General features: G+C 36.5%; 1 protein-coding gene across 2 annotated transcripts in view; it reads left to right on the plus strand.

Annotated features, from left to right (window-relative positions):
* LOC150101315 (uncharacterized) overlaps window positions 1–26,747 on the plus strand; it is a 338,578-nt gene that overhangs the window by 77,773 nt on the left and 234,058 nt on the right. For both annotated transcript variants that reach the window (XM_090400991.1, XM_090400992.1), the window contains exon 4: window positions 25,676–25,710. In XM_090400991.1, the coding sequence (XP_090257117.1) occupies window positions 25,676–25,686 (11 nt within the window). In that variant the 3' untranslated portion in view covers window positions 25,687–25,710. The remainder of the gene's footprint in view (window positions 1–25,675; window positions 25,711–26,747) is intronic.

The following is a 26,747-nucleotide window of genomic DNA, read 5'->3' on the forward strand; positions in this document are numbered from 1 at the left end:
ATAAACACAAATATGAGTAATTTGTATCACCAGTTAAGATATCCAGACCTAATATATTTCTGACTGAATCTCAACAACCACTGTATATCTTGACTGTCCATACTACACCCTGCACAATTCATCCTGCCATAATTATGGCAAACGAAATTTTGCAGAGTATACATTTCAAAAATTATAGACTTTACAACCGCGTTATAAATAACTATTTTAATATCCTGACGTTTCGATCTTCATATTAAGATCATCATCTGGAGCATATACAAATATACAGAACCAGCTGAGTTACATTACATACAGTAAGCTAGAGAAACAATGAATTGATCACAAGTTATTCTACTGGCATGACCTCTAGTGAAAAAAACAAAATTATTTATAAACTACATCAAGCTAAATTATGATAACATGAATAAACATTCTTTCTTACAGATAGTTTTCTTTCAGTAACAATGATGTCTTATTTTTAATATTACAATTGTTATTTTTGATTTAGGATCCTGGATTTTCTACAGTCCTGTTTATAGTTGCTCTTAGAGAGGAAGGTTCCGTGGGTCGAATATATGCCTTCCATATGTTTGGGATTTTTAGACCATCATTATTGTTCAGATTAGGGTGGTTGGTAATAATCTCACAGGCTTCCTTAAATTTGCGTTCATACCATGCTTTGGTCTGATGTAGACAACTAGGCTTTTCCAGTCAATTCTATGTAAGGTGTTCAGGAAATGATCAGAAATGATCTTCACCATAATTATTATATTTAATGTGTCGTTTATGTTCTTTTTGTCTGATAGGAATTGTGTGTCCTTATTCAAATTAAGGGGATATTAAATCCCACATTATATCCCCTTAATTTGAATAATGTTTATATCGCCGAAATGAAGCCTGTTGGCTTTATATTTAAATAATTGTGTGTCCTCTTTCTCCTATATATAGTATGTTACAGGTGCAGTAAATGACGGTATACTCCAGGGTGGGCCAGCAGAGGGAGTGGATCTTTGGATGAGTTGAGTAAGCTTTTTAATTTTGCAGGAGGTTTAAAGGTGGCTTTGAGGTTGTATTTTTGTAGTATTCTGTTTATTTTCTGATGTCCCTTTTATGTAAGGAATGGTTATCATTTTATTGTAGTCTGGTTTGTCTTTGTTTTTTATTGAGGTCTTATAGAGAATTTTGTTAATAGTGTTTTGGCTGTACCCATTTTTTTGAAAAGTATTGCTGTTGACCTTAAATTTGCTTTTAATGCCTATTCACTGGAGCAGATCTTCAGAGCTCTGTTTTTTAGAGTATTAATGACACCTAGTTTTTGTGTTGGGTGGTGGTAGGAGTTTATGTGTATATATTGGCCAGTATGTGTTGGTTTCCAGTAAACAGTGAAGGAGAGATTGCCAAAAGGAAGATGTGTGACAAGTGTATCTAGAAATGGAAGTGTGTTCTGTTTTTCAATCTCAATTGTGAACTGTATGTGTTTGTGTTGTTTGTTTAGGTGGCTAAGGAATGTGTCTAGTGTCTGGCAGCCATGGGACCAGATCGCGAAAACATTGTCAGTGTATCTAAGCCAGACTTTGGGTTTTAAAGGAGAGTAACCTAAAGCAAGTTGCTCAAAATGTTCCATATAAAAGTTAGCAATGGGGGGAGGGATAATGGTGAGCTCATGGCTGTGCCTTCTTTTTGTAGGTAGAAAGAGTTTTGCCATACAAAATAAACAGTTATTATATAAATTGTTTTATATAATAGTAATAAAAGTAAATAGTTTTATATAATAATAATAAAAGTAAATAGTATTATATAAATATAAATTATTATTATATAAATATAAATAGTTATTCATAACGTGGTTGTAAAGTCCATAATTTCTAAAATGAATGCTGATCACCGTGTAACACTAAAAGAAAGGATTACAGAGTATACCTTCTGTAATCTGTTGTGTCATGTGACTACCCTCTTTCACTTAAGGTTTCCTTTGTTCCATTCATTCTCCAAATTCAGAGAATTTACTCAAACCTATTCAACTTTGTCTCTGAGCCTGACTGTCAGTACTCCAGCTACCCATACAGACAGTGAACTTGTCTTCCTAGGTGACTCTAATGTCCACAAATCCAACAGTCCATTTCCACTTAAACCAATCTGGAAGAGATGCAGATGTATTTGCTGCAAGCAGTGTTCTAAAATTAGCAAATCTTCTCCACCCTTCAATTGCTTTGATCTTTTCTTGACCAGTTCTCTTCAGATATACATTAGAGATAACCTCTCCGTATGGTTCAGCCACTTACTATAACACACACTGAATGAAATCAAGTTCAAGATCCAGTTACAAACAGTAAGATACAAACAAAAATACATAAGGTGGTAGCTTGTTGAACTGGCTTCTACAGCAGACTCAATTAGATGCAGTAGAAAGGTCAAGTGTAGCCACATGAGTTTCTCAAAGCCTTTCCATGACTTGTATCAAAAAAGTGGATAGTGATGACTAGGAGATGGGCTGTAGATCAAGAATGACAAAAATCCATTATAGTTGATGGGCTTCTAAATGGTGAAGACCAGCTTTAACTTTTTTCATGATTTTTGAGAGGAAAATTACCTGTTCTCTTTCTTCTCTAAATAACTTGCCTCTCACTGATGAATAACCCTATCATTATTTTCACTGATGATAGTGCATTGCATTCCTCCTCTTCGTTTGATAAACCCTGTAGTTCTCTACATATCCTGTGGGCAACTATAGGTTTCCTCACTTGCCACTGTCTTCCCCTGAAGAAGCTACTTTCACCCATCCAGATAGAAGCTCTACAAGTGTTAAATCCACCCAACCTTAGAATAATTGTTCTCATGTTTGGGACATTGCAATAATAACCTCCCTAAAGATTTTTGATACTGTCCAGAGGAAGGCAGTGTGATGGATCACTACTGATCTGATTGACTCAGTCTATAAGGAGAGTTGGCCATCTACCATAGCATAGGTAGATGCATAGGTTAAGATACAGACCATAAGATGGTAGTGAACTGACTCTGTGGCTACTTCTAGTGCTAGGGGAAGAACAAACTAATTTTCCTTTTTATGGGCAACTCTCCCTTTCTCCTTCATCAAAAATTTATTCACTTTAAAAACTTAAACCTAAAAATTCCAGACATAATGATCGGCTTTGCAATATTATTTTTTTATTTACCAGTGTACCACTAACAGAAACCATTGACCTTATTAATCCACATTTCCCTCCTGACATGCGATTTATTCAAATTAATCATGCACTTGGATTATTTTTTATGGAAAGGTAAAATACAGCTTGATAGGTCTTCATGGGTTTCTTCCCCCACCCTCCCCAAGCCAGTTTTTATATGTAATCAAGAACCTAACTCAAATCAACATTCTGACTAAGCTAGTAGATGATGCATTTACTGTTTGATTTCATAGGTTAGACACAGGATATTTAACACATTTAAATAGCCAATATCCAAAAATGCATTTCACTGTAGAAAAATAAATAACTGTCTAGGGAAAGGGAGCTTCTCCCAAATGGTTCTGGGAAACCTGCACGCATTGAAGGGTACTTACATAACAGCCACAACACCATCTATCACAACAGTATAGCATTTTCAAAACACTTTTTTCAAGACACAGAACAAGGACTATTATGATGACACAGTTCTTGCAACAGAACTTGATTATCTTTGACACTTCATTAGCAGTTGGCTACAAGCTTTATAAAATAGACAAAATATTGCATCACCCCCCTCCCACACCCGACATGTAGATCACAACAAAATTATTCCATTCCCTATATCTGGGGTACATTGGAAAAGATAACTAAATTCTTCATAGATTTCATGCTAGCAACCTTCATCTGTTCCCCAAAGGATCAGACTCATCCTCTTGCATATCATAGCATGTATAAGGTTCTTTGTAGCTACAATTTATTACTTTGGTTGGACTGGTAGATCTGTTTTACCAGTCTAACTTCTACCTTGAAGACACAAAAACTTAAGAACATTTACTACATATGCAGTCATCTGTATGGCAAGTCAGAGCTAGAAGATATCTGTGCTGCATAGAAGGTATTGCTCTAAGACTATATTTAGTTTAACTTCTTGGAATTAACTCTGTTTTTTTATCTGCCCATGAGAGGCCTTAATAGGACATAAATTACTTTTTGGTTACAATTTTAATTGTTTCTGGAGCAGTCTAATTGAGTGCTGTTCATCTCACCCCAGGTGTAATTCTTGCTCCAAAATGTTGGTTTTGATATCCAGCAAAATATTAGTAGCTCAATAAATCATTTTGTTCTTCTGGAAGCGTTTATACTCTAAAACACCATTGTATCAAACATGAATTAGTGTAAGTTGATATTTCTATTACTAATTTAAATAATGTTATTCGAGATTTAAGTAATACCATATTTCTAAAGAAATTTGTAGGACTGCATTTATTAAATTTTAACAGAACGCATTCAAAGCTTGAAAATCTTGTGCAAGATCTGAAGTTACATATATTCTGTATGCTTATGAATTACTACCTTTAAACATTCCAAAGCAGTAGTATGTGGTTTATCTTATCATTTGTACTTGTATTTCAAGAGCTGACAAGTCAGTATAGATTTTGTGGAATATAAGATTTTGCTTCATCTTGAGGATTGTTCTGCCTAAACTCATAAGTGAATAAACTAAATCACTTTGCTTGACAAAATTATTTTGATACTAAAATCCTCTCAAGCGGCTAAGGATTTTTCATGCAAGAATGCCTAGGATATGTGGAATAAAATAAAATTTTATATGCATAAAATAAGGCACCCCCTCCCTACAGTGATCAACTGTATTGGCCGTACTTATAAGGTCTAAAAATTTTTTTTTTTTATCTAATCATGGAGATGAATCACCATTACATAAAGAATACTTCATATTTCATTTTGCTCTTTGCCACTGTACCTTTAGAAAAAGCACTTGAATTACATTCTGAATGCTTTATGGTTCAAATATCAGATTCCAGGTCATGTAAGAAAATTCTTTCCATTTCATTGAACACTTCATATTTTGATAAAACTGAATATTTTTTTTTCTTCCACAAAAAAAACTACTGTCCTAATGTCCTCTTCTCATGGTGCATCCTCTTAGTGGTGTCCATGCAGTTAGAAGTATCTTAGAAGACTAAAATATAGAATCTGACAGTATTTTAATACTGAAGTTAACACACTAATTTCGAGGGAAATTGTTGATACGAAGTTAGCAGTAATGTAAACTTTCCATGTACAAGGGTGGTCTGAAAAGTTCTCGGCGTCAACCATAGATGGCAACACTATCGGTACGATTTTTTTTTCCTAAGTTGGTACATCTGTCATAACCATCCATGTGAAATTGCAAGTCATTCTATCAAGTAGTTTGTTTTATACAGTTGTCTGAAGCAAAAGATTCATGGATAAAATTGAGTATCGCATTGTTATAAAATTTTTGTAAAAGAGGGTTTAACACCAAAAGAAATTCATTTGAAGTTCAAAAACGTTTATGGGCACTCTTCTCCTTTGGTTTCGACAATTAAGAAATGGGCTGCTGAGTTTAAAACGTGGCCGTACCAGCCTTGAAGATGATCCACGTGAAGCATGTCCAAAAAGTGTAACAACACTAGAAATCATTGATCAAGTGCACGATATGGCATTGGATGACCAGCGAGTCAAAGTACGCAAAATTGCTGAGACTATAGGCATTTCAAAAGAACGTGTAGGGTATATTTTGTATGAAGAATTGCAAATGAAAAAGCTTTGTGCAAGATGGGTGCCGTGCTTGCTCATAGCAGATCAAAAATGCACTTGCATGAAAATCTCAGAACAGTGCTTGGAGTGTTTTAACAAGAATAAAACTGATTTTGTGCATTGATTTATTACTATGGATGAGACCTGGATTCACATTACATACCAGAATCCAAACAGCAGTCAAAACAGTGGACAAAAGCGGTTGTTCAGTGCCAAAGAAGACAAAGTTGGTTCCACCAGCAGGAAAGGTCATGGCATCGGTGTTTTGGGATACTCAAGGTATTTTGTTTATTAATTATCTTGTAAAGGGTAAAACAATAACCAGGGAATATTATTCTGATCTTTTAACCAGACTAGACGAAAAAATTCATGAGAAAAGACCCCTGTTTGTAGAAGAAAAAATCATCATCAGGACAATGCACCTGCCCGCAACGGTGTTTTGGCAATGGGAAAATTAAGGGATCTGCACTATGAATTGTTGGAACATTCCCCCTACTTCCCAGCTTTGGCTCCCTCTGACTTCTATCTCTTCCCCAAAACTAAAACTATTCCTCACTGGTCAGCATTTTTCTTTGACTCAAGAGGTGACTGCAGCTGTAGAGGGGTATTTTGCAGATCTTACTGAGAACCACTTTTGGGAAGGGATAATGGTGCTGGAGTATCGCTAGAATAAATGTATTAGTCTTAAGGGAAATTGTGTTGAAAAATGAAAATAATTTTGAAATCATAAATTCGTTTTTTCATTGTTAGGACGAGAATTTTCAGACCACCCTCATACTTCTGAATGCATAATGAAATATTTGTGAGTCATGTGCACTTTGATGCACATAATGGTGAGGAGGAGAAGCTGGAATGCTGGAATATAATTTCTTGGCATCTTTAATTTATAGTATAACCAAGTAGAAAAACTTCCAACAACTATCTCTATCCTGTTCTGACCTTTTTTGAGGTCTCATCAGTGGGAACAAGACCCAGAAGTGATACCAAGGTTGAAGTAATGCAGAAGTCATATTTCCATATACGAGGAGCCAAAAGATGTCAAACGTTATTATTAAAAGATGTTGAAAATTTTTCCAATTTATTATACTATAAAGTAAGTGAGGTATAAGCAAACAAAGTTTGCACATGAAGTAATGTCACGACTGGGCAACTTGTATATAGAGGTGACTTCACATTACTTGCCTTAGTATTGCATAATGAAAAGCAGATATCCTTAGACATGTATAATGCTATCCATTATGGTAAGGGACACTACCCTTTCCATATTGCACCTTCAACATCTATCTCTAATCCAGAGTATTTTAGTAATAAGGTGTGACACTTTATGGCTACTTGTATATGGAAATATGATTTCTGCATTACTTCAACCTTGATATCACTTCTTGGTCTAGCTCCCACTGATGAGACCTCAATAAAGATCGAAACCAGTCTGGGTAGTGACCTTTCCCATAATGCATAGCATTATACATGTCCATAAGGATGTGTGCTTTGCATTATGGGATACTAAGGCAAGTGATGCATGCAAACTTTGTTTGCTTACACTTGGATAAAGGATTAAACCAAGAATATAATTTCTTGGCATCTTTAATTTATACTTGGAAATGGAAAGTATAAAATGAAACCATTATTACAGACAATAGATAGTTATGCATTTTTCTCTAAAAATATGGATAAAAGTGCCATTTTTGAAGATGTTTTCATAAGGGCTTGCATTATTATACTCTAGAAAAACTGCATTTTCCTTTTTTGTTTTAATTTTTGCCACCCATGAAACATCAACATTGTAAACCTATAGAGTATTAGTACTGTAGGTCAGTTAATGTTTTTTAATTAATTTTATTGTTGTTTTATTTATTTTTTATATAATCCAGAAACCCTATGCTAAAGACCAAACAAATGTAACTTTTTCAAGTCAGTTCAGTAAGCATGGTGGTGATGGTCTCATATTGTGTGATGAAACCCACAGGATGGGGTGTAGATTATGCTCTCCACTCAGCCAACCAGGCTACAATTATTGTGATTATGCCAAATTTTCCTTTCTTGTAACAGAAGAAAGAAAAATAGTGAAATTAGGAATGCAGCAAACAAAATATATATTATATTATATTACAAAAAAAAAAAAAAAAAACTTCCATGGAGTCAGACTCATCGTGGGAGGTCCTCTGTTATACACATAGCTTATTATACTGCGCCTTAAATATGTTCACTGTCCCTGTGCTCACCACACTCTCGGGCAATGCATTCCAATCACTCATCACTCTCTATGCAAAAAACTTGCTTCTCACCCCCTTTCTCACACTCTCCTTATGCAGCTTCTAGGGATGACCTCTTGTTCTGTCTTAACAGCTTATATGTCTTGATCATATCCCCTCTCCTCCTTCTATCCACCAATTTTGGCAAATTGCATTTTGTCAATCTGCCTTCATACTCAATATTCCAGAGACAAAAATCACCTTAGTCAATCGTCTCTGAACCTTTTCCAATACATTTTCATCTTTTTGAAAACCAGGTGACCAAATCTACACACAATGATCCATATGTGGCCTGATCAAAGCCTTATACAAAAGAATAATAACATCCTTACTTCTATAAGTCAGTGCCCTCTGCATCATTCTCATTATCCGCTGTGTTGCCCTCACAATTTTAGTAACATGCTCCCGAAATTTTAGGTCCTTGTCTACAATACTCCCAGATCTCTCATTTCCTCTATCTCTTCCAAGATATTTCCACTGATTATGTACTCTGCATCCCATCTCTGCTTTCCAAATTTCAAAATCTTACACTTTATAACATCGAATTGACATCCCCACTAATGTACTCATTCAGCCAGTGTATTCAAGTCCTCTTGTAAAGCTACAGCATCCTCTCTACCTCTAATAGCTCTACCCAACTTTGCATCACTTGCAAACAACTGCATATCACCATTCAGACCTCTCCAGATATCATTTGCATACAAATTAAACAGCAATGCACCCAAAACAGGCCCTTGGGGTACACCACTAGTAACTTTCCTCTTCTGGGATATCGCTGCTCCCTAGAGAACTTGCTAATACCTTTCAGACAGCCAATCTCCAATTCAGTGAACTAATCTACTGTTCAGTTCCATCCATTTCATTTAATTACAAGCTTGTCATGTGGCAATTTATCAAATGCCTTTGCAAAATCTAAATATACCACTGTGTATGCAACACCCTTATTCAATGCATTTGTCACTTTATTATAAAAAGTAAGCAGATTGCTAAAGCATGATCTTCCTTTAGTAAATCCATGCTGGCTGTCAAAGAGTATTTTTCTGTTGTCAACCCAATTCTGAATTTTGGTCCTAACTTCTCTAACACCTTAACCACAACTCCAGACACATAGACTGGTCTATAATTCAAAGCCCTACTTTTATCACCTCCCTTATGAATTGAACAATTTTACCTTCTTTCCAACCCTTTTAATCCTCTTTCCTCTTTTGGAACTTGACCCAGTGAAAGACTTAAGTTGAAAAGCTATGTAAAAGACAATATGCAGTGATAAGATAACTGAATTTTTTCAAAAAAAGAATTTGTGGAATTATAAGGAAGGTGACAATCATAGACTTAGAAACCAGCTTGCAGCAGTAGAATGGATGAAAGAATTTGAAGGAAGAGGGATGATTGTAAACCTCGAGTGAAGAAGATAAAATGGTTTGGAGTCAAATGGATGCCACAAAGAATAAAAGGGGAATTGCAGAAGAAAAAGCTATTATGGATGGCATATAAAAAGAGAAGTGGAGAACAGTTTCATGAGGAATATAAGCCTCAGGCTAGGAAAGTGACTAGTATGGTAAGGAGAGAAAAATTAGAATATATGAGGAGAATCCCAAATAGTTGTTTTGCTATGTGGCAAGTAGGAGGGAAAATGATAGTGGATGAATTATCTCTGGGTAGTGATGGGAATTGGATGACCAAAGCATATGACAGAGTTGAGCTATTTAATAATCACTTTATTAGAGTGTTCCATCCTGGTACTAACAGGCTTTATTCCTAGAAGGATAACGAAGGATAACTGAAGTGTTAAAATGAAGAGGATTTATTCCTAATACTGGGTATGCTAGATGTCAGTATGGCAGGGAGACTAGATGAAATTTCATCCTGTGTTTTAAGGGAATGTGCTCTGGAACTGACTGTGCTATTAACTTGGCTGTTTAATGTTAGTCTTTCAATGGGGCAGGTTGTTGGAGAGTGGAAGGAGGGTAAGATGTATACCATTGCATAAGGGTGATGGTAGAATGGAAGTATCAAACTATAAGACCTGCTTGTATTTCTTCTGTAATTGTTAAGATTTTGAGAAATTGGTAAGAACTCGCATACAGAATTGGGCAGATGAGGGTAATATTATTGTTAAAGTGTGCTCTTTTTGTTTTAGTAAACTGGTTACCTTTTACAAGAGCAGCAGATGAGGGTAAGGCATATACTTTTTTTTTTTTTTTAAAGGCTTTAACAGGGTGCCATATGACAAGTTGAATTTTTAAGTTGCATCATATGGGTTTGGATATCATGCTAGTGGAGTGGATTGATGATTGGATCTCTGATAGATATCACAGAGTTGTCTATGGAGTAGTAGTATCAGGGAGTAGAAAGGTTACAAGTGGAGTTCCACAGGCTTCAATTCTTTGTCAGTGATATTGTCACAGGACTACAGGGAGATGTGAACCTAGGGAGAGTAATTAGTAATAGTGCTGATGTTTTGGCTCGTCATAAGGATTTGAATAAGCTGGAAAGGTTATTCAATTGCTTATGAAGAAATTGAATGGGGATGTCAGTTTTATGCAACTAAATCACAGATGGGATGCTTCTTACTCTCTTGGTGGAGTTATATTGGAGGAAGCAAGGGATCTTGAGGTGATTATTGATAGAGGTTTGAAGTTCCGAGGACATATTGCAAAGATTATGCAGATATCTCAGAGAATTGCAGCAGTGTTGAGAAGAACATTGACCATGAGAGATATGTGGTCACTGAATTTTGAAGAGGGATGAAGTAACCTTGGAGAGGATACAGAGACAGATACCGAAAATGATATCAGGATTGTATAACGTTGATTATGAGTATCCTCATAATCAACGTTATACAGAGTTTGGTCAATAAAAGTCTTCTCTATATTCTTCTACCTTAATTTTATATTTTTCTCCTTAATATATAACCTGGTTTGGCTCCTAGGGATATTTCCTCTTCAGAAACTGGCAAATTTATATTTTAACTGTGCCAGCTAGTTCCTATAACAAGAATATAATTCAAGCTCAGGGAAATATTCCTAGGTTTTAGGCATATACATTAATATAGAATTCACACGCAAGTATATAGATCTCGGTACCTTGCGGTCTTGACCTAAGATCTAATCTCTGTTATATAATTTTCTAAACTCTTTCCTGCTATTTGGTTCGAATTTTTATAAGTGGTAGGTTGACCCCTCGAATTCAGGTAAGACTCCAATTCAAATAACAAAACATGTTTATTAATACTAAAAGACAGGTACATTAAATCTTGTATCAAGTTATCAAAACTTCTGAGTTTCTAGCTAAGTTAATGTCTTATGCTTATCTATACAAACTGTTCAATACTAATCTCACTTTCTCACATAAACTGACATGCAAAATCATGTAATACAATGGATAATTTAAACAATGTTACACTCAAGTCAAGTTCCTTCATTCACATTTATTTTAAATAGATATTTCTCAAATCATTTCTCTCTCAGTTAAGTTTACTCAATTAACAAAGGGTTTTCACTATTTCAGTCATATACACATTACAGATTTATGATATACAATTCTTTGTCTAATAGAATTGGCTGTATTAATTACTCTATCCTATCAAAGTTCTCTAAAATGTCCTCAGTCTTGCTTTATCAAGACACAAATTCTACCTTCAAACAATCTCAAGATATAAAACAAAAGAATCTACTTTACCAAGTCCCTCCGAAGGTCTATTAGCTGCCACGTGTTGTTCGGGTCATCCTTCGTCTTGTGGCTGAGTTGTTCCGTTCTCTGCTACTGGACAGAAATCAAGAAATGGCTGTTGCTACGAGCTTTCTCTGCTCGCTTGAGTGGGTCGTTCAGCATTTGGCACCATTCTGCATGAGCTGTTGATTCTCATACAGATCTCCGCAGAATACCTCTCAGCATAGATCATGAATACGGCCTGCTGTCATCGACATAGCACCCTCAGCTTGTCCTATCTCCGATCACTCGTTGAGAGTCCTCGATCTCCAAAAATCTCCGAAGAAAAACAGGAAAAAAGCCTTGAGCTTGGCACATATTGCCTTAAATACTTTTTCTCAGTGCCCTCTTTTCTGTATTGTTTTTCTCATGATCCATAGCTTACATCACCCTTAGGTTGATCCTCTTGCTTTTCCTCCTTGCTATTAGGTGTTGTTTTTGAGGAAAAGTGCTTGCATCAGCCTTCCCTGTAAGCTACACCCTTCGGCGTTACGACATGTATTTGCGGCTTAGACATGACCGTCGATCCTATTAGTCATTTCTTACCTAGCGACTTATGATTTTATGATAGTTTGATAATACATAAATTAAGCCATTATTCCTTTACATGAAATGCTAATCTGACATTATTCTTGATTTTTAGCTTTCCATTTTACAAAATTTAAATTCTAATTTATTACACATTCTGATATAAACTTTCACATACAATAATTTAGGTGTTTCTCATCTTCTACTGGTAAGCAGGTATTATGCAAATTTCTTTGTTATTTTATAAAGCTTACATGTTAGATCTTGAATGAATAACTTGTCAATAAGTTCTCCATTCAATATCTAACAGTTATTATCATATCAACACTGAGTAAATTTTTCATATGGTAGAAGGAGAGAAAGGACAAGGAGCCATCCTTGGAAATTACAAAAGAAGGTGGTGAGTAAAAGTGTAAGAAGTAAGATTTTTGCATGGAGAGTGGTAAATGCATTGCCTGAGAGAGAGAGTGGTGAAAGTGCAGACTGTGGATGAGTTTAAGGAGTGGTATGATACACTTTGTGTTGATCTCCCGTGATGAGTTTTGTGTCTCCATGGAGGTCAGGAAAATAATAATTATAATTTTTTTTTTGTTGTTAATTTGATTTCTTTGCATTATTTATGAATACAAATAATTGCAAATCACAAAAAAGTATTGAAAATTTTCCTTAGCTGTAAATGCACGTTCACTAGAGTTATTTTCTGAAAAAAAAATTGTTTATTAATTGTTTGTCTCTTCTTGATAGTTCAAAAGCTTCAAATTCAGATAAGCCAATGGATTTTGCAATCACTAGTAGCATTAATTCTTTGTAATACAATATTCCAAAATATGTTCATAAATGCAACTTCAACTCTGTCAAAATTTTGTATTAGTTTTTTTAGGCCCTAAGATAATTATTTGTTTCTGAAACATTTCCGTTGTATCAATCCTATAAAATCTTTTAAATAACTAAAATGTTTCTATCATATCCCCCTCCCCTACCAACCAACTTTTGCAATCCACAAGCCCTCAATCTATACTCATAGGGAGCACTTCACAGACCACTCACCTCTGGATCCTCTCCACCACCTCCTCCCCAAGAAACCCAGGTGATAAGACCTGAACACAATAATCCAGATGTGATCATATCAAGGCTTTATAAAGAGGAATAATAACTCCCTTATCTCTCTTTGTTAGTGTATTTTTCAATAAACGAGTAATCCTGTGAGCTATCCTGGCTAAAGTAGCCAGGATAGCTCATAGGATTCTGCCTACTACGAATTTTAGATCCCTGGCTTCATCAGTTTCCTGGAATATAGTTCCCTCAATATGGCACACAATTTGTAATTTTTGTATCCCTAAATGCATAATTTTACACTTTTCCACATTAAATTGACATTCATTATGTTTTTCCTCATACTGTCAGCCTATTTAAATCATCCTGCAAGCTCTCTACAACACCTTCATTAAGTATTACTCTTTTGCATCATCAGCAAAAAACTGTATATCTCTCTCTCTCTCTTCAAATTATTTCCTATATCATTTATGCACAAATTAAACAGCAGTGATCCAATCAAAGAACCCTGCAGCACACCACTAGTCACCTGCCTTCTCCTGGATTCTGCTCATCCATACTACTTTTTGGTATCTGTTCATCAGCCACCCTTTTATCTTTGTCACCAGTTTCATATCTATTCTGTTTGTTGCAGTTTGCATAACTGAGTTCTGTGTAGTATCCTGTCAAATACCTTTGCAAAATGCAGCAGCTTCATAGTGTAGCCACTCCCAGTAATCATATGAGGTGTGACCTACCCGCTTAGTATCAAGTATGTACAATTTATATATCAACGAATATACTAATTAAAAGTAATGAAACATTTTATTGTTCTATGTTATTTACATTAGACTATTGGCAGGATTTGCATATATTAATTGCTGAATATAGCCTTGATGTCTCGAATGAATGCTTGAAATGTGTTCATTGGGTTAAGTCTGTGCCACCAAGTTTCAGTGAGGTGCCTTGGTAGAAGGGGGGGGAATTGTCCCATGCATTTTTCTCAACATCTTCAGTTTCAGATCTCCCCATAGCCTGTCAATTAGCTGGGTGTGTGCTCCAGTTATCGGGTCAACGAAGTTCTCACTATGGTTTATAGTTTGGTGTACATAGCCATGAGTTTCTAAACCTCTGTATGTCAACCATTCATCAGAATGAAGGGTGGTTCCAAGTGCAATCTCCGCCGTGATAATGGAGTGAAGAGTTTGTCTATCTCGATGCTCTACAAAGAATCAACGCTTGACAATCCGATCAGAATGTTTCTGGACCAGCCCCAAAACCCATGGCCCTTCTGCCATAATTTCTCCGTCCAGGAGGCACTTCCTGAAGGAATGCTTTCTCGTAACTACCAACATCTTCCACACGTGCAGTTTCAAGGTCCCCGAGAAGCAATCTCCCTCGATTGCCTTTTCGCTTTCCTCGCAGGAGAGTTTCATCCATCTGAATAACCGTGCCAGGTCCTCCCATTTTGTCTCTCTTTTCCCAAAATTGAAAGGGGACATCACGGCAGAGGTTAAACCAGTCTACTACCGCTTGGTGGCAGTGACCAGTAAGTCCTTCCACTTGTGCAATAGACAGGTCGCTACACCACAGAAATGCAACCTCCAGTATACTTTGTACAGAAAAGTTGCTGTGAGTTCGGCCACAGCTCTCTAAGTAAGTGAAGAAGTTGTTGAAACGATGAACTGAGTGTGTTGATTGGCACTCTTTTCTCTTGCACTTGAACCCAGGATAGCTGGTGACGGTCCTATCTCGCTTTCTCGTCTTCAAATGACCATCTTTGTCTCTCCTCCACATCCCAATCTTGTACACCGAGGCCATCGCCAGTTCCCCTGCACATAAAACATAAAATGCAAGCCAATATCCCATAGCTGTATTTGCATACAGATTCTGCAATATACAAAGTACCTCCAATTCTTAACCCCTCTTCTCACATCAGTTCCTGTCACCTCTCATAATATCGTCACTTGAATGATATATCCTTGCAAAATTATCACTCAGTAGCTCAAAAGTTTCATGTGCCTCTGTTATCTCTCTACCTTCTGCACTCATTAAAGTTATCCTTCCATAGTCATTCTTCCTCCTACTTGCCACATAATGAAAAAATTTTGGGATTTCCTTTTGTCTGTTTGGCTAATCTGTTCTTAATCTGATTTTGCCTTCCTTATCTTGCTGGTCACCTTTCTCCTTATATTCTCCACAACAATTTCTTTGTTTGCAGCTCATGCTTAATGATACTACTTATTCATCTAACTCCTACCTGATTCACTCTCCTGATCTTAGGTATTCATTGTGATATTGCTTCTTCGAGATGCCCCTTGACTATTCCCCATGCACAGTGAACATCCCTCCCTTGCAGATCTTTATGCCATGGTACTGCTTCAAGTTGCCTCCTCTATCATAATCACCAGCCTTGTAGTTTGCACAGGTACCCCTTTTTAACTGGAATTTCCATATGTTTTTCTGAAGTGGATCAAGATCACATGATCACTTTCCCCAGTCAGAAATCACCTTAGTTATGGACTGGTCTTCTGATCCTGTAACTAGATTCAACACTCTCAGTAGGTGCATGAATTCCATTTCCTTCCTGCCATGTGATCTTTCCTCCTTCCAGTCTGTGTCTCTGAAGTCATCGTCTCCCATAATATTTACTCAACTTGCACTCGTATTAATCTGCTGATGCATGTCTTCCACGTCACTCTTGGCCTGTAGCATCAACCAATTTTATATCTTGTCCTATTGACCTCAATCTCAGAAAGAACTGTCATTTGTCCAACTGACTCTTACTCTTGTTGGCTACAATTCATTCACTATCATCAGCATTACCCCGCCCCCTTGTCCTGTCTATTCTATCCTCTCTGAAAAAACTAAATCTCTCGCATTCAATCCCTGCAGCTATATCATCTGCTGTTAGCCAAGTCTCACTAATGCTTATAACATTTGACAAGATTGCACTAACCATTGCCCAAAACTCCTCCCTCTTGTTCCTGATACTTGTGGCATTGGTATATAGAAACTGTTGCATCTGTTTTTAGGCAACCAACCACCTTTATTTCCTTAATTGACTACCCTATTCAAGATATTTGCTTGAGAGACTAGATTCTGCACTTAAGTCATTCTCACACTCATTTGTCTCATGAGTGCCTCCATGTTTGCATCCACCCTAATTTCTTTAGTTTTCCTGACTTTGCACTTCCACACTCTCCTCACTCTCTCTCTTTCTCTCTAGACACCTAACTCTGAATCCGTTTTTAAGTGCAGTCCATCAACATTATACAAATTTTTACATTCATCAAACTCAGGCCATAGGTCCCACAAACTCTGCATCATTCCTTCTGCACAACCTGTGTGTTCGTTTATTAGCTATCATCACCCTCCTTCTTCTTCGTTCACCTCATGCAATATTTCTCACCTCTCAGATCATTGGTTCCACCCAAAACAATTAATTATTTCACCTTCCCTTTCTGCACTCTGACAGTATTATTAATATTATTAATTTTTTCACCAGCGAAATAAAATTTTATAGGCACTTTCATGAAGTACTCTCTGTATTCTGTAATCTGTGTAAAAAATTATATGCTTATGCTTTTTCTCTGATTTATTCTTAATTTTCTTTTTGGCTTCTGGCCTCTTGCTTTTTTCTGTTGTCAGTTCAACTGATTTTCGCTGTTTATGCAGCCCTTTTCTGTGTTGTCCTGAATTTCTGCCACTGCAACTTTTGCATACCCTACTTACCATTACTTTCAATCATCTCATTTATACTCTCTTTCCCATTTCTTTCACGATCATTTAAACCCAGAACTCCATTCACTCCAATACTTTTGGTTTCACAGCTTTCAGCAGTAACTTTCACTACTCATTCTTTTTCTCTCATCAACATTCGCATTTCTGGTTCATAAAACATCTACAACACACTTTCTCTCCACTGCCACTCTCATACCATAATTCATTTTCTCTTCATGCCAGGCCCCTTGTACAACGATGACCTGGCCACCATTGTTCTTCCTCACATTGCCACCATGAATAACATAGTTTATCTATTGTACATGGTATAAATATACTAAAAATAAACTCATTCAACCACACAGTCATGAACATGAATGCTACAATCAGTAATTATCAAAATATGATTAAATCAGTATTAAAACCTATCAGTATTAGATGTGCGGGAGTGCTAGAAGAGGGGAGAATGGAAACAGTAGGAGAGATAGGTATGGGAATGCTAGAAGAGAGAATAGCAGTAGAGGAGAAGGAATGAGAGAGACCTATGGGAATGAAAGAAGAGGAGAGAATGGAAACAATAGGAGAGAGAGAATGGTAAGAGGTATAATGTATGGTGACTCAATGATCCGTGGTGTTCAAGATAGGATGCTTGAGGAGTGTTTGCCAGGAGGAACAATAGAAAGGGTGGCTATGGCAATTAAGAGAGGTGAAAGGGCGGATGAGATGATTGTGATGGTAGGAACAAATCACTTGAGTGGTAATGTAAGTCAGGCAGCGAGAGATATGAGATTTTTGCTTGAGGCTGTACGGAAGAAGACAGAGAGAGGAAAAATAGTGTGCTTGTTGCCTAGGTATGATAATGATGAGCTGAGCAGAAGAGCGGTGATATTGAATGGCATAATAGTGAGAATGTGTGACGAGAGGACTGGTATATGTAGATGTTTGGAGTGCGTTTGAGGAAAGAGAGGAATTGTATGCGAGAGACTGCTTACATTTGAATGAGGAAGGAAGTAGGTATCTGGAGAGATTGCTGTTCTGAACGAGTCAGTGTGTCCCAGGGAGGATGATAGCAGGGGGTGGCCTCTTGTGGGAATGGATACATGGAAGGGAGACCATGTCAGGTAACAGTGAGCCCAGTGGAGTCTAGAAGGGATAATGCTGGGTATAGAAACAATGGCATTTATATGCTTTATACTAATGCCAGGAGTATCCGGAATAAGGGAGAGGAATTGGTGATGCAGATAGCATCAGCCTGGCCAAAAATTATTGGGATCACTGAGACATGGTTGACAGAAGGGGATATAATAACAGGAATAGAAGTCGCTGGATATAGCATTTTTCGTCAGGATAGGAGGGGAAAGCGTGGTGGTGGGGTACTGCTTATGATAAGTGATGACCTATGTCCTCTAAGAGTGAAGGCTTTGGAAGGAAGTGAGACAAATGATTTTGAGAGCATATGGTGTGAGGTAGAGGTAGGCAAGACAGGATATTTAGTGGGCTGTTGCTACAGACCCAGGAGCACAAAGGATGGGGACCAGGAGATGTTTAGACAGCTTTAGTTTGGCAAGTGCAAGAAGAATGATTGTTATGGGAGATTTTAACTACAGTAGTATAAATTGGAGAGAGGAAGATGCATGTAGCAATAGGGGAATGGAATTTCTAGAAATCTTGAGGGACAAATGTCTTAGGCAACATGTAACAGACGGAACGAGAGGTTCAAGAGTTTTGGATTTGGTTATAGCATCAAAAGAGTTGATAATAACTGAGATGACATCTCTCCCACCAGTTGGAGAGAGTGACCATATGGTTTTGACTTGGAAAATGAATAGACATGCAGGAGTATCAAAGAGATGGGAACTTATGTGGAATTATAATGCAGGTGATTATAATAGTCTTAGATGTCAACTTCGGGAAGTTTCATGGAGGGAGGAATTGGAAGGCCGGGATATCATTAGTGCGTGGGAAATTGTGTAAGATTTCACAATATTTGTTAGCAGCAATGGTAAGTTGTATACCATGAGTGAAGAAGAGGACACAATTTGGAGTAAAGTGGATGACAAACAAAATTAAACAAGAATTGCATGTGAAAAAGAGGCTATGGAAGAGATATAAGGAGACAGGTGAAGAGAGGATGCATGAAGAATATAAGACACAGGCCAGAAGAGTGACTAGTGTGGTAAGGAAAGCGAAACTGAAATATGAGAGGAGATTGGCCCTAAGATCCAAAGAAAATCCTAGGGAATTTTTTAGTTATGTGACCAGTAGGAGGAGAAATGACTGATATTGAAGAATGATATTGTGGGATAAAAGTGGGAATAGAGTGACTGATGCAGAGGACATAGTGGAATTGTTCAATGAACACTTTATTGGAGTATTTCGTCCTATAGGAGTCAGTTTTAATGCTAGAGGGATAGGGCTGGTTCGAGGTTTAGAGGTACAGGAGAAGAGTGTGTTTCAGATACTGAGTACTCTGGATGTCAGTAAAGCTTTGGGACTGGATGGTATTTCACCACGAGTTTTGAGAGAATGTGCTAGGGAACTGACAGTGCCTTTAACCTGGCTTTTCAATGAAAGTCTGGCTTCGGCAAAGGTGCCCAGGGAATGGAAGGAAGGTAAGATAGTGCCATTGCATATGGGTGGTAACAGACTGGACGTGTCTAATTATAGGCCAGTCTGTGTGTCATCAGTAGTTAGTAAGATCTTGGAGAAAGTAGTGAAGGACCATATACAGCATTGGGCAGATGAGGGTAATGTTATCTGTGAGAGTCAACATGGATTTGTGAAAGGGCGCTCTTGTTTTAGCAATATGCTAGCCTTTTATAATAATATTACAAGAACATTAGATGAAGGAAAGTCATATACTGCAATTATCTTAGACTTAGCAAAGGCATTTGACTGGATGCCACATGATAAGCTGATATTTAAGTTGCAGCACATGGATCTGGATGTCAGATTGGTCAACTGGATTCAGGATTGGCTGTCTGATAGGTATCAGAGAGTTGTGTATGGTGGAGCAGTTTCAAGGAGACAGAGGGTTACAAGTGGGGTCCCACAGGGCTCAGTACTAGGACCTATATTGTTTAACTTTTATATCAATGACATTGTCAGTGGATTGCAAGGGGATATTCAGTTGTTTACGGATGATGCAAAGCTGGGAAGGATTATTAGTAATAGTGCAGATGTGGTAGCCCTGCAAGAGGATTTGAATAAGCTAGATAGATGGGTAAATGAATGGGGGTGTCAGTTTAATGCAGCAAAATGTAAGGTCTTGAGGTTTGGGAAACATCGATGGGATGCTGCATACTCTATGGGAGGAGTTATACTGGAGGAAGTAGGGTAGACAAGAGATCTGGGGTTGATGATTGATAGAAACCTGAAGTTTAGGGGACATATTGCAAAGGTGGTGAATGTAACACAGAGGATTGCTGCAATTATGAGAAGGACACTGACCTGCAGAGATAAGAGGGTTATCATTCCGTTGTATAAGTCTCTGATCAGACCACACTTGGACTATTGTTCTCATATTTGGTCCCCAGGATTTGAAGGGGATAAATTAACTGTGGAAAAGGATACAAACATGGATGACAAAGGTGGTTTCAGGACTGTACAAAGATAGTTATGAGGATCGGCTGAGGGAATGTGGACTGCAGAGTTTAGTGGATAGAAGGAGAGGTGATATGATTGAGACTTTTAAACTGTTGAGAGGTGGTTACAGAGTTGACACTGGGGAGTTCTTTTGCTTGGTTGAACAGCGGGAAGGAGTGATGACAAGAGGCCATTCCTGGAAGTTAAGAAAGGAAACTGTGAGCAAGAGGGTGAGCCATGGAATGCATTGCCTGATGGAGTGGTGAGGGCGAGAATGGTCAATGAGTTTAAGGAGAGGTATGATAGACTTTGTGTTTCTTAGTGGGGGGGGGGACCGCCCCTTGATGAGTCTTGACAGACTTTATGTTCTTTGGAAGGACCTCCCACAATGAGTCTTTTGACTCCATGGAGGCCTGAATAATAATAATAATAAAAATAAAAAACAATGACTTAGCTGTGAGCTCACAATCACATGGTTTATCCAGTATGTACCACCCGAGTATAGCAGTTTTATTCCTCTAAAACTAACATTACTAATTGCTGTTTGTCAGAGGCAGAAGTATAGCTCAAAATCTGCATTGAGTGAAATGATTTTAATTTTATTACTTTATTGTCAAAATGGACAACTCATTTTGGGCATTGTATATTTCTTGAATATTTCAAGTAAAATACACATTGATTATTAATTATTCATAAAACTTAATTTATATTATTCAGCTTTTAAATAAAACTACATATAACTTTACTAAGGCCTCATTCATGTTATAATTTATAATAAGAAACTAATTCTTAAATGGAATAATTTTAACGTACAGATGTTTCTGACATATTTTATTATAACAATGTATGTTATTGTATACACTATTAAATACCTGATAACATAAGTGGTCAGGAAATTAATTCAGTTATTTAGAGTGATGTATATGACTGATTAGCATCAGTCACTTAACGTTGTGGGTGTTCTAGCAGAACACATTCTGAAATCAAAAGATAATTCATTTCCACGTGTGCATTTACTTGTAGCATCAAATGGTGAGCAAACCATTCTTAGAATAAATGTTTCAGTGACTGGAGTAGAACTTAAGTCTTTCTTTGGATAGTTTAGCATATAGGATACTAATGCCACTATCCACTGAGCTACACAGGCCCTTTAAATTTTTATTCAGTTTTATTTTTAATTTACTAAATTTTCTTTTTAAATTATTTACCTTTGCATCCTGAATAAATGGCTACATGATTATTTTGCAAAGGCATTTGACAGAATACCACACGGTATTCTGTCAATTAAGGATGGTGGTAGACAAAGAGTTAAAGTTTAGAGGACATATTGCTAACATTGCTAAGTAATCTTAAAGTCGCCCATAAGATTATTTGTTATGGTACATTTATGCAAATTGGGATGGATATGGTACTGCTTAAGTGCATAAGGGGATGGCTACTTGACAGATATCAAAAAGTGGTACGTGGAGGGGTAGAATCTAGGAGAAAACAGGTGACTAGCAGGGACGAATGCTGGTCTTGAAAAATTCACGCTTGCTCTTGTTATCATTCAGAGAGTGAGGGGTGTGATTGAAGTCTGATTAGCGGAATAATGAATTACTGACCATTTAAAACTATATTTAGAAATTTATGTACATTTAATCATACAAATACAACATTTATTTTACAAATGATATTCTATCTTCTTCAATTTAGCTACTTGAATACAAATTCTACCCTACGGTTCTTCTTTATGAACTGGTCAATAACATCGTCATAAAAAGTTGGTTGTAACTTAATTTTCCCAAGCAACATGCACACTTGTAAAGGCTGGCTGAAGCTCACTGGCTAGAGCTAGTTGACCGCGTATGGCCTGTGTTTAAGCAACAGAGTGAGACAACATGAAATGGCTATGCACACGCATGAAATCACAGTGCTGCTGCGAGGAACTGGAAACCTACAACCGAGCAAGCCAAGGTAGCTTTGATTAGACAAGCAAGCATTGGCCCTATACACAACACAAAGCTCAATTATTGCTACGCAAACTTAAGACATCTTCTGTCTACAAAAATAAAAGCCTAAATGGAATGCTTATAAATGCATGCATTTATTAACAAATAAATATTACTTTTCTCAATGAATGAGCTTGCACAGCAAACATGGAACCAAATAACCTGAATGTAACCAAAGAACCAAATAACATAGCAAGCATGGAACCAAATAACCTGAATGTTTCCTTTCAAGTTATTTCCTATAGGAAATAACCTGAAAGGAAACATTCAGTTGTTTGCTGTTGATGCGAAATTAGGTAGAGTAATAATTAATCAAGACGATGTGGAGATTGAAGACGATTTAAATAGGTTGTTTGTATGGGTAATAGATAATGGGTATCAGTTTAATGTTGAGAAATGTAAAGCTGTGCATTTTAGGATAAATAGATTACATTAGATTGATGGCACTATACTCCAGGATATAAATGAAGATAGAGATTTAGGGGTGGTGGTAGAGAGAGAGTTAAAGTAAAGTTTAGAGGCCATATCGCTAAGGTACCCCATCAGATTACTTGGCTATTGAAGAACACATTAACAAGTAGAGATAAGGAAGTTGTCATTCCTCTTTATACTCACGATCCATCATACCAAGTGTAAGCAAACAAAGTTTGGATAATTGATTAAACCTAGTATATAATTTCTTAGTATCTTTAATTTATAGTATAACCAAGTGAAAAACTTTCAACAACTATCTATCTCTAATCCAGATTATTTTAATAAGGTGTATGGCACCTTTTGGCAACTCATATAGGAAAATATGACTTCTGCATTACTTTAACTTTGGTATCTCACCTCCGGGTCTGGCTCCCACTAATGAGACCTCTATAATGGTCAAAACCGGTCTAGGCAGTGACCCTTCCCATTGTGCATAGCATCATACATGTCTGCAAGGAGATGTGTTTTGAATTAGTTAGCGTTTCCGCTCTCCATTCAAGAGGCTGCAGGTCCGTATCCCGCCATGGGTAGATGTTTGTGATTGTCTGTAGAAATACCAGTGTTGGTGTAGTTGCGGTCAGTTGGTGGATTGTGAGTGGTGGAAGCAGAGTTGTAGAGTAGATTCCTTCCCTCGATGAGTCTTTGGACTCCCTGGAGGTGACTACTACTACTAATAATAATAATTTCTTGGTATCTTTAAGTTATTTAATTTATAGTATAACCAAGTGAAAAACTTTCAACAAGCAATACTTTGTTGTAATCTGAGTTGTAAGTCAGCAGTTAGAATTGAAGGAAGTACAGGAAAATGTTTTAATGTTTAATCTGACATCAGACAAGGATGTACATTATGCCCTCTGTTATTCATTATCTATATGAATCACATTATGAAGAAAGTGGTGTTAAACCTGATATCAAAATTGGAGATGTTAATCTCGGCTCTCTACTTCTTGCAGATGATGTTATACTTGTAAATAAATCTGGTACAAGTTTGCAAGATTCCTTGATTAAACTGAATAACTGTTGTAATGGCTATGGGTACGAAGGTCAGCAATAACAAGACAAAGACCATGAAAATAGGCAGAAGCATTGAAAATATCAACTGCATTGTGAATGGAGACCCTATAGAACAAGTAAAACATTTCAGCTACCTAGACACAATTTTTAGTGAAGATGGTAAATTAAATATGGAAATAGACAACAGAATCAACAAAGCTGGTATGGTAGGAAGTCAACTGAATAAATTTATATGGAATAAGAGAGAAATTAGTCAAAACACTAAATTAGCTGTATACAAGACAGTGTTCAAACAAATTTTAGCTTATGGATCTGAGAGCCAGGTTCGAAAATACTTGACCAAAGACTAGAGACCACAGATATGAGAATCCTCAGAAAGATTAGAGGCATGAACATATGGCATCAATGACAACTTTATTTTAAAAACAAGGATATTAGGAAAGAACTTGACATTGTTAGCATCCAGGAATGGGTTAGCAGAGCTGATCTCAGGTGGTATGGTCACTTAATGAAAGAGGAAAGATTAGCAAAACAAGTGTTCTCTGCCAGGTTGACAGGAAAAAGATCAATAAGAAGACTAAGATATAGGTGGATTTATACAATAAAAAGTGCCTTAGAAGACAGAACTATAAGATCTGATAATGTTGGAGTCTTGAGAGGTAACAGATTGATTTGGATGTGAACAGATTGTAAATAGGAAATTAGTAATGATATGTCATATACATGCCTTGAGGGCACGTCAGGAATTTGATGATGATGATGCCGATAGCTTTTCTTCTCCATAGCCAGCAAGACAAGCTAGTTATGTGGTTAATAGGCATAACTGCAGGTTACTCATTATTTTGAACTCATTGGGACCAAAGGAATTGTTTGTTTAATGTTGAAAGTTGTCCATAGGTAATAACCTTTTAAAATAGCATTGCTATGGAGCCTTGGCCTGGAGTTTTCAATAGTTTATTAATGAATGGGTGGTATGCTTTAGTGGTATTGGCTTTAATTATTATTATTATGACTCCTCCAAGGAGTTCAGTGACTCATCGACAGAAGGCACTCTACAACTCTCAGTCTCCATTTAATCCATCTACACGGAGCCATTATTACCACCATCTACGCAACACCACCATAGTATTTGTTGTCTGTAAATTGTGTGTGTCTGAAGACTGATTTGCTTGTACACATGAGAAAAAACCCTTAAACTCACCTTTAATTGAAGAAAAATTCTTTCCAAACAATGGGCACAACGTGCTATTGTTCTACCAGTTGCACTACAGAGGTGCTTAGTTATGGGATTAAAATTAAATTCACAGTAAAAATAAAACTCTTCAATTAAAATATTTATTTCAAAATTCTTTTCAAACCAGAAGGTATGTTTGGTAATTTAAAAAGCCTTTGCAATTTTTTTTTTATTTGCCTCATTGCAGTGTTATGAACATTTCAGAATATACTAATGATAGATGATGCAATTTTTTTACTAACAGGAAGAACTACTGAATTATGAATATGCTAAAAGTAGTGTTATTAACAATATATGTATTTCTAATTCACAAGCTAATTCAGTTGATGTAATTTATTGTGCAGTATCACAGTATGATAGAAATTGTATTTGCATGTTTTTAAATGATGCATATTGTGACTTCAGGGAAACACTGAAAGAGAAAGCTGTCATAAAAAATGGTGAGTTTGAATTCAGATATTGTATGTAAATGTGTAATATACATTTCATAGATAAATGATAACATAATTGTACAGATGCTGTTATTTTCACAAAAATAAATTAGATATAATATTTTATTACAACTGAATTGACATAAACCATACTTTTCATTGAAAGGCAATTATTCTAGCATCCATTAATTTCTGCACACATATTAAAATAGCTCATAGCATTTAACATTTAAAATGGTTTTAGCTACCTACCAAGGTCATACTATTTTTGTTGTTTATTAAATACAGTATTAAGTAGGAATAATGCACTGAAATACAGTATTTCAGTGCATTATGAAATTTTTTCATTCAGATCTCACTCCTTGTTCAGATTTCCACTTCAATATGGTTAGAATATGAATAGTTCTGAGCTAGTTATATATATATATATATATACAGTATATTTATATATATATATATATATAGAGAGAGAGAGAGAGGAGAAATGAGTAACAATGCTGTTATTCATTTTAATATGTGTATATACAGTGTGTGTGTGTGTATATATATATATATATATATATATATATATATATATATATATATATATACAAGGTGTCCCATAAGTTCCTAGATATTTCAATAATTCATAAAAATTATTGAAATATTAGAAAAATTAGTATATTATAGTGCAGTTTGCATGAAAGTGAATTGCAAGGAGGGGGATTTTTTTTTGGCAGGAAGAAAAAATTTACTTCAAATTTTCACCAATAGTGTGCTGTACCACATGCATCATTTGCAAATACATGCAAATGAGAGCTCTATAAAAAGCAGGGCGTACTGCTGACAGCTCGTAATGAATGTGTGCAAATTCCCAGTCATTGGGGGTGAACAGAATTGTTTTTGTGAAAAAAAAAATTTGTTGCTATGATGCTTACTTTGGTGGATAAGATATTGTTAGTGAAGTTGTCTTACGTAAGTGGGGAATCAGTAGTGGAAGTTTTACAAAAGTTTCGAATGCAGAAAGGAAGGAAGAAAGGACGAGATCCTATTACTCCTGCCAGAAT

The sequence above is a fragment of the Typopeltis vanoorti genome, chromosome 11 (genome assembly GCF_054136105.1).
Source record: "Typopeltis vanoorti isolate ZY-2024b chromosome 11, IOZ_Tvanoo_1.0, whole genome shotgun sequence".
NCBI classification, from domain to species: Eukaryota; Metazoa; Arthropoda; class Arachnida; order Uropygi; family Thelyphonidae; genus Typopeltis; species Typopeltis vanoorti.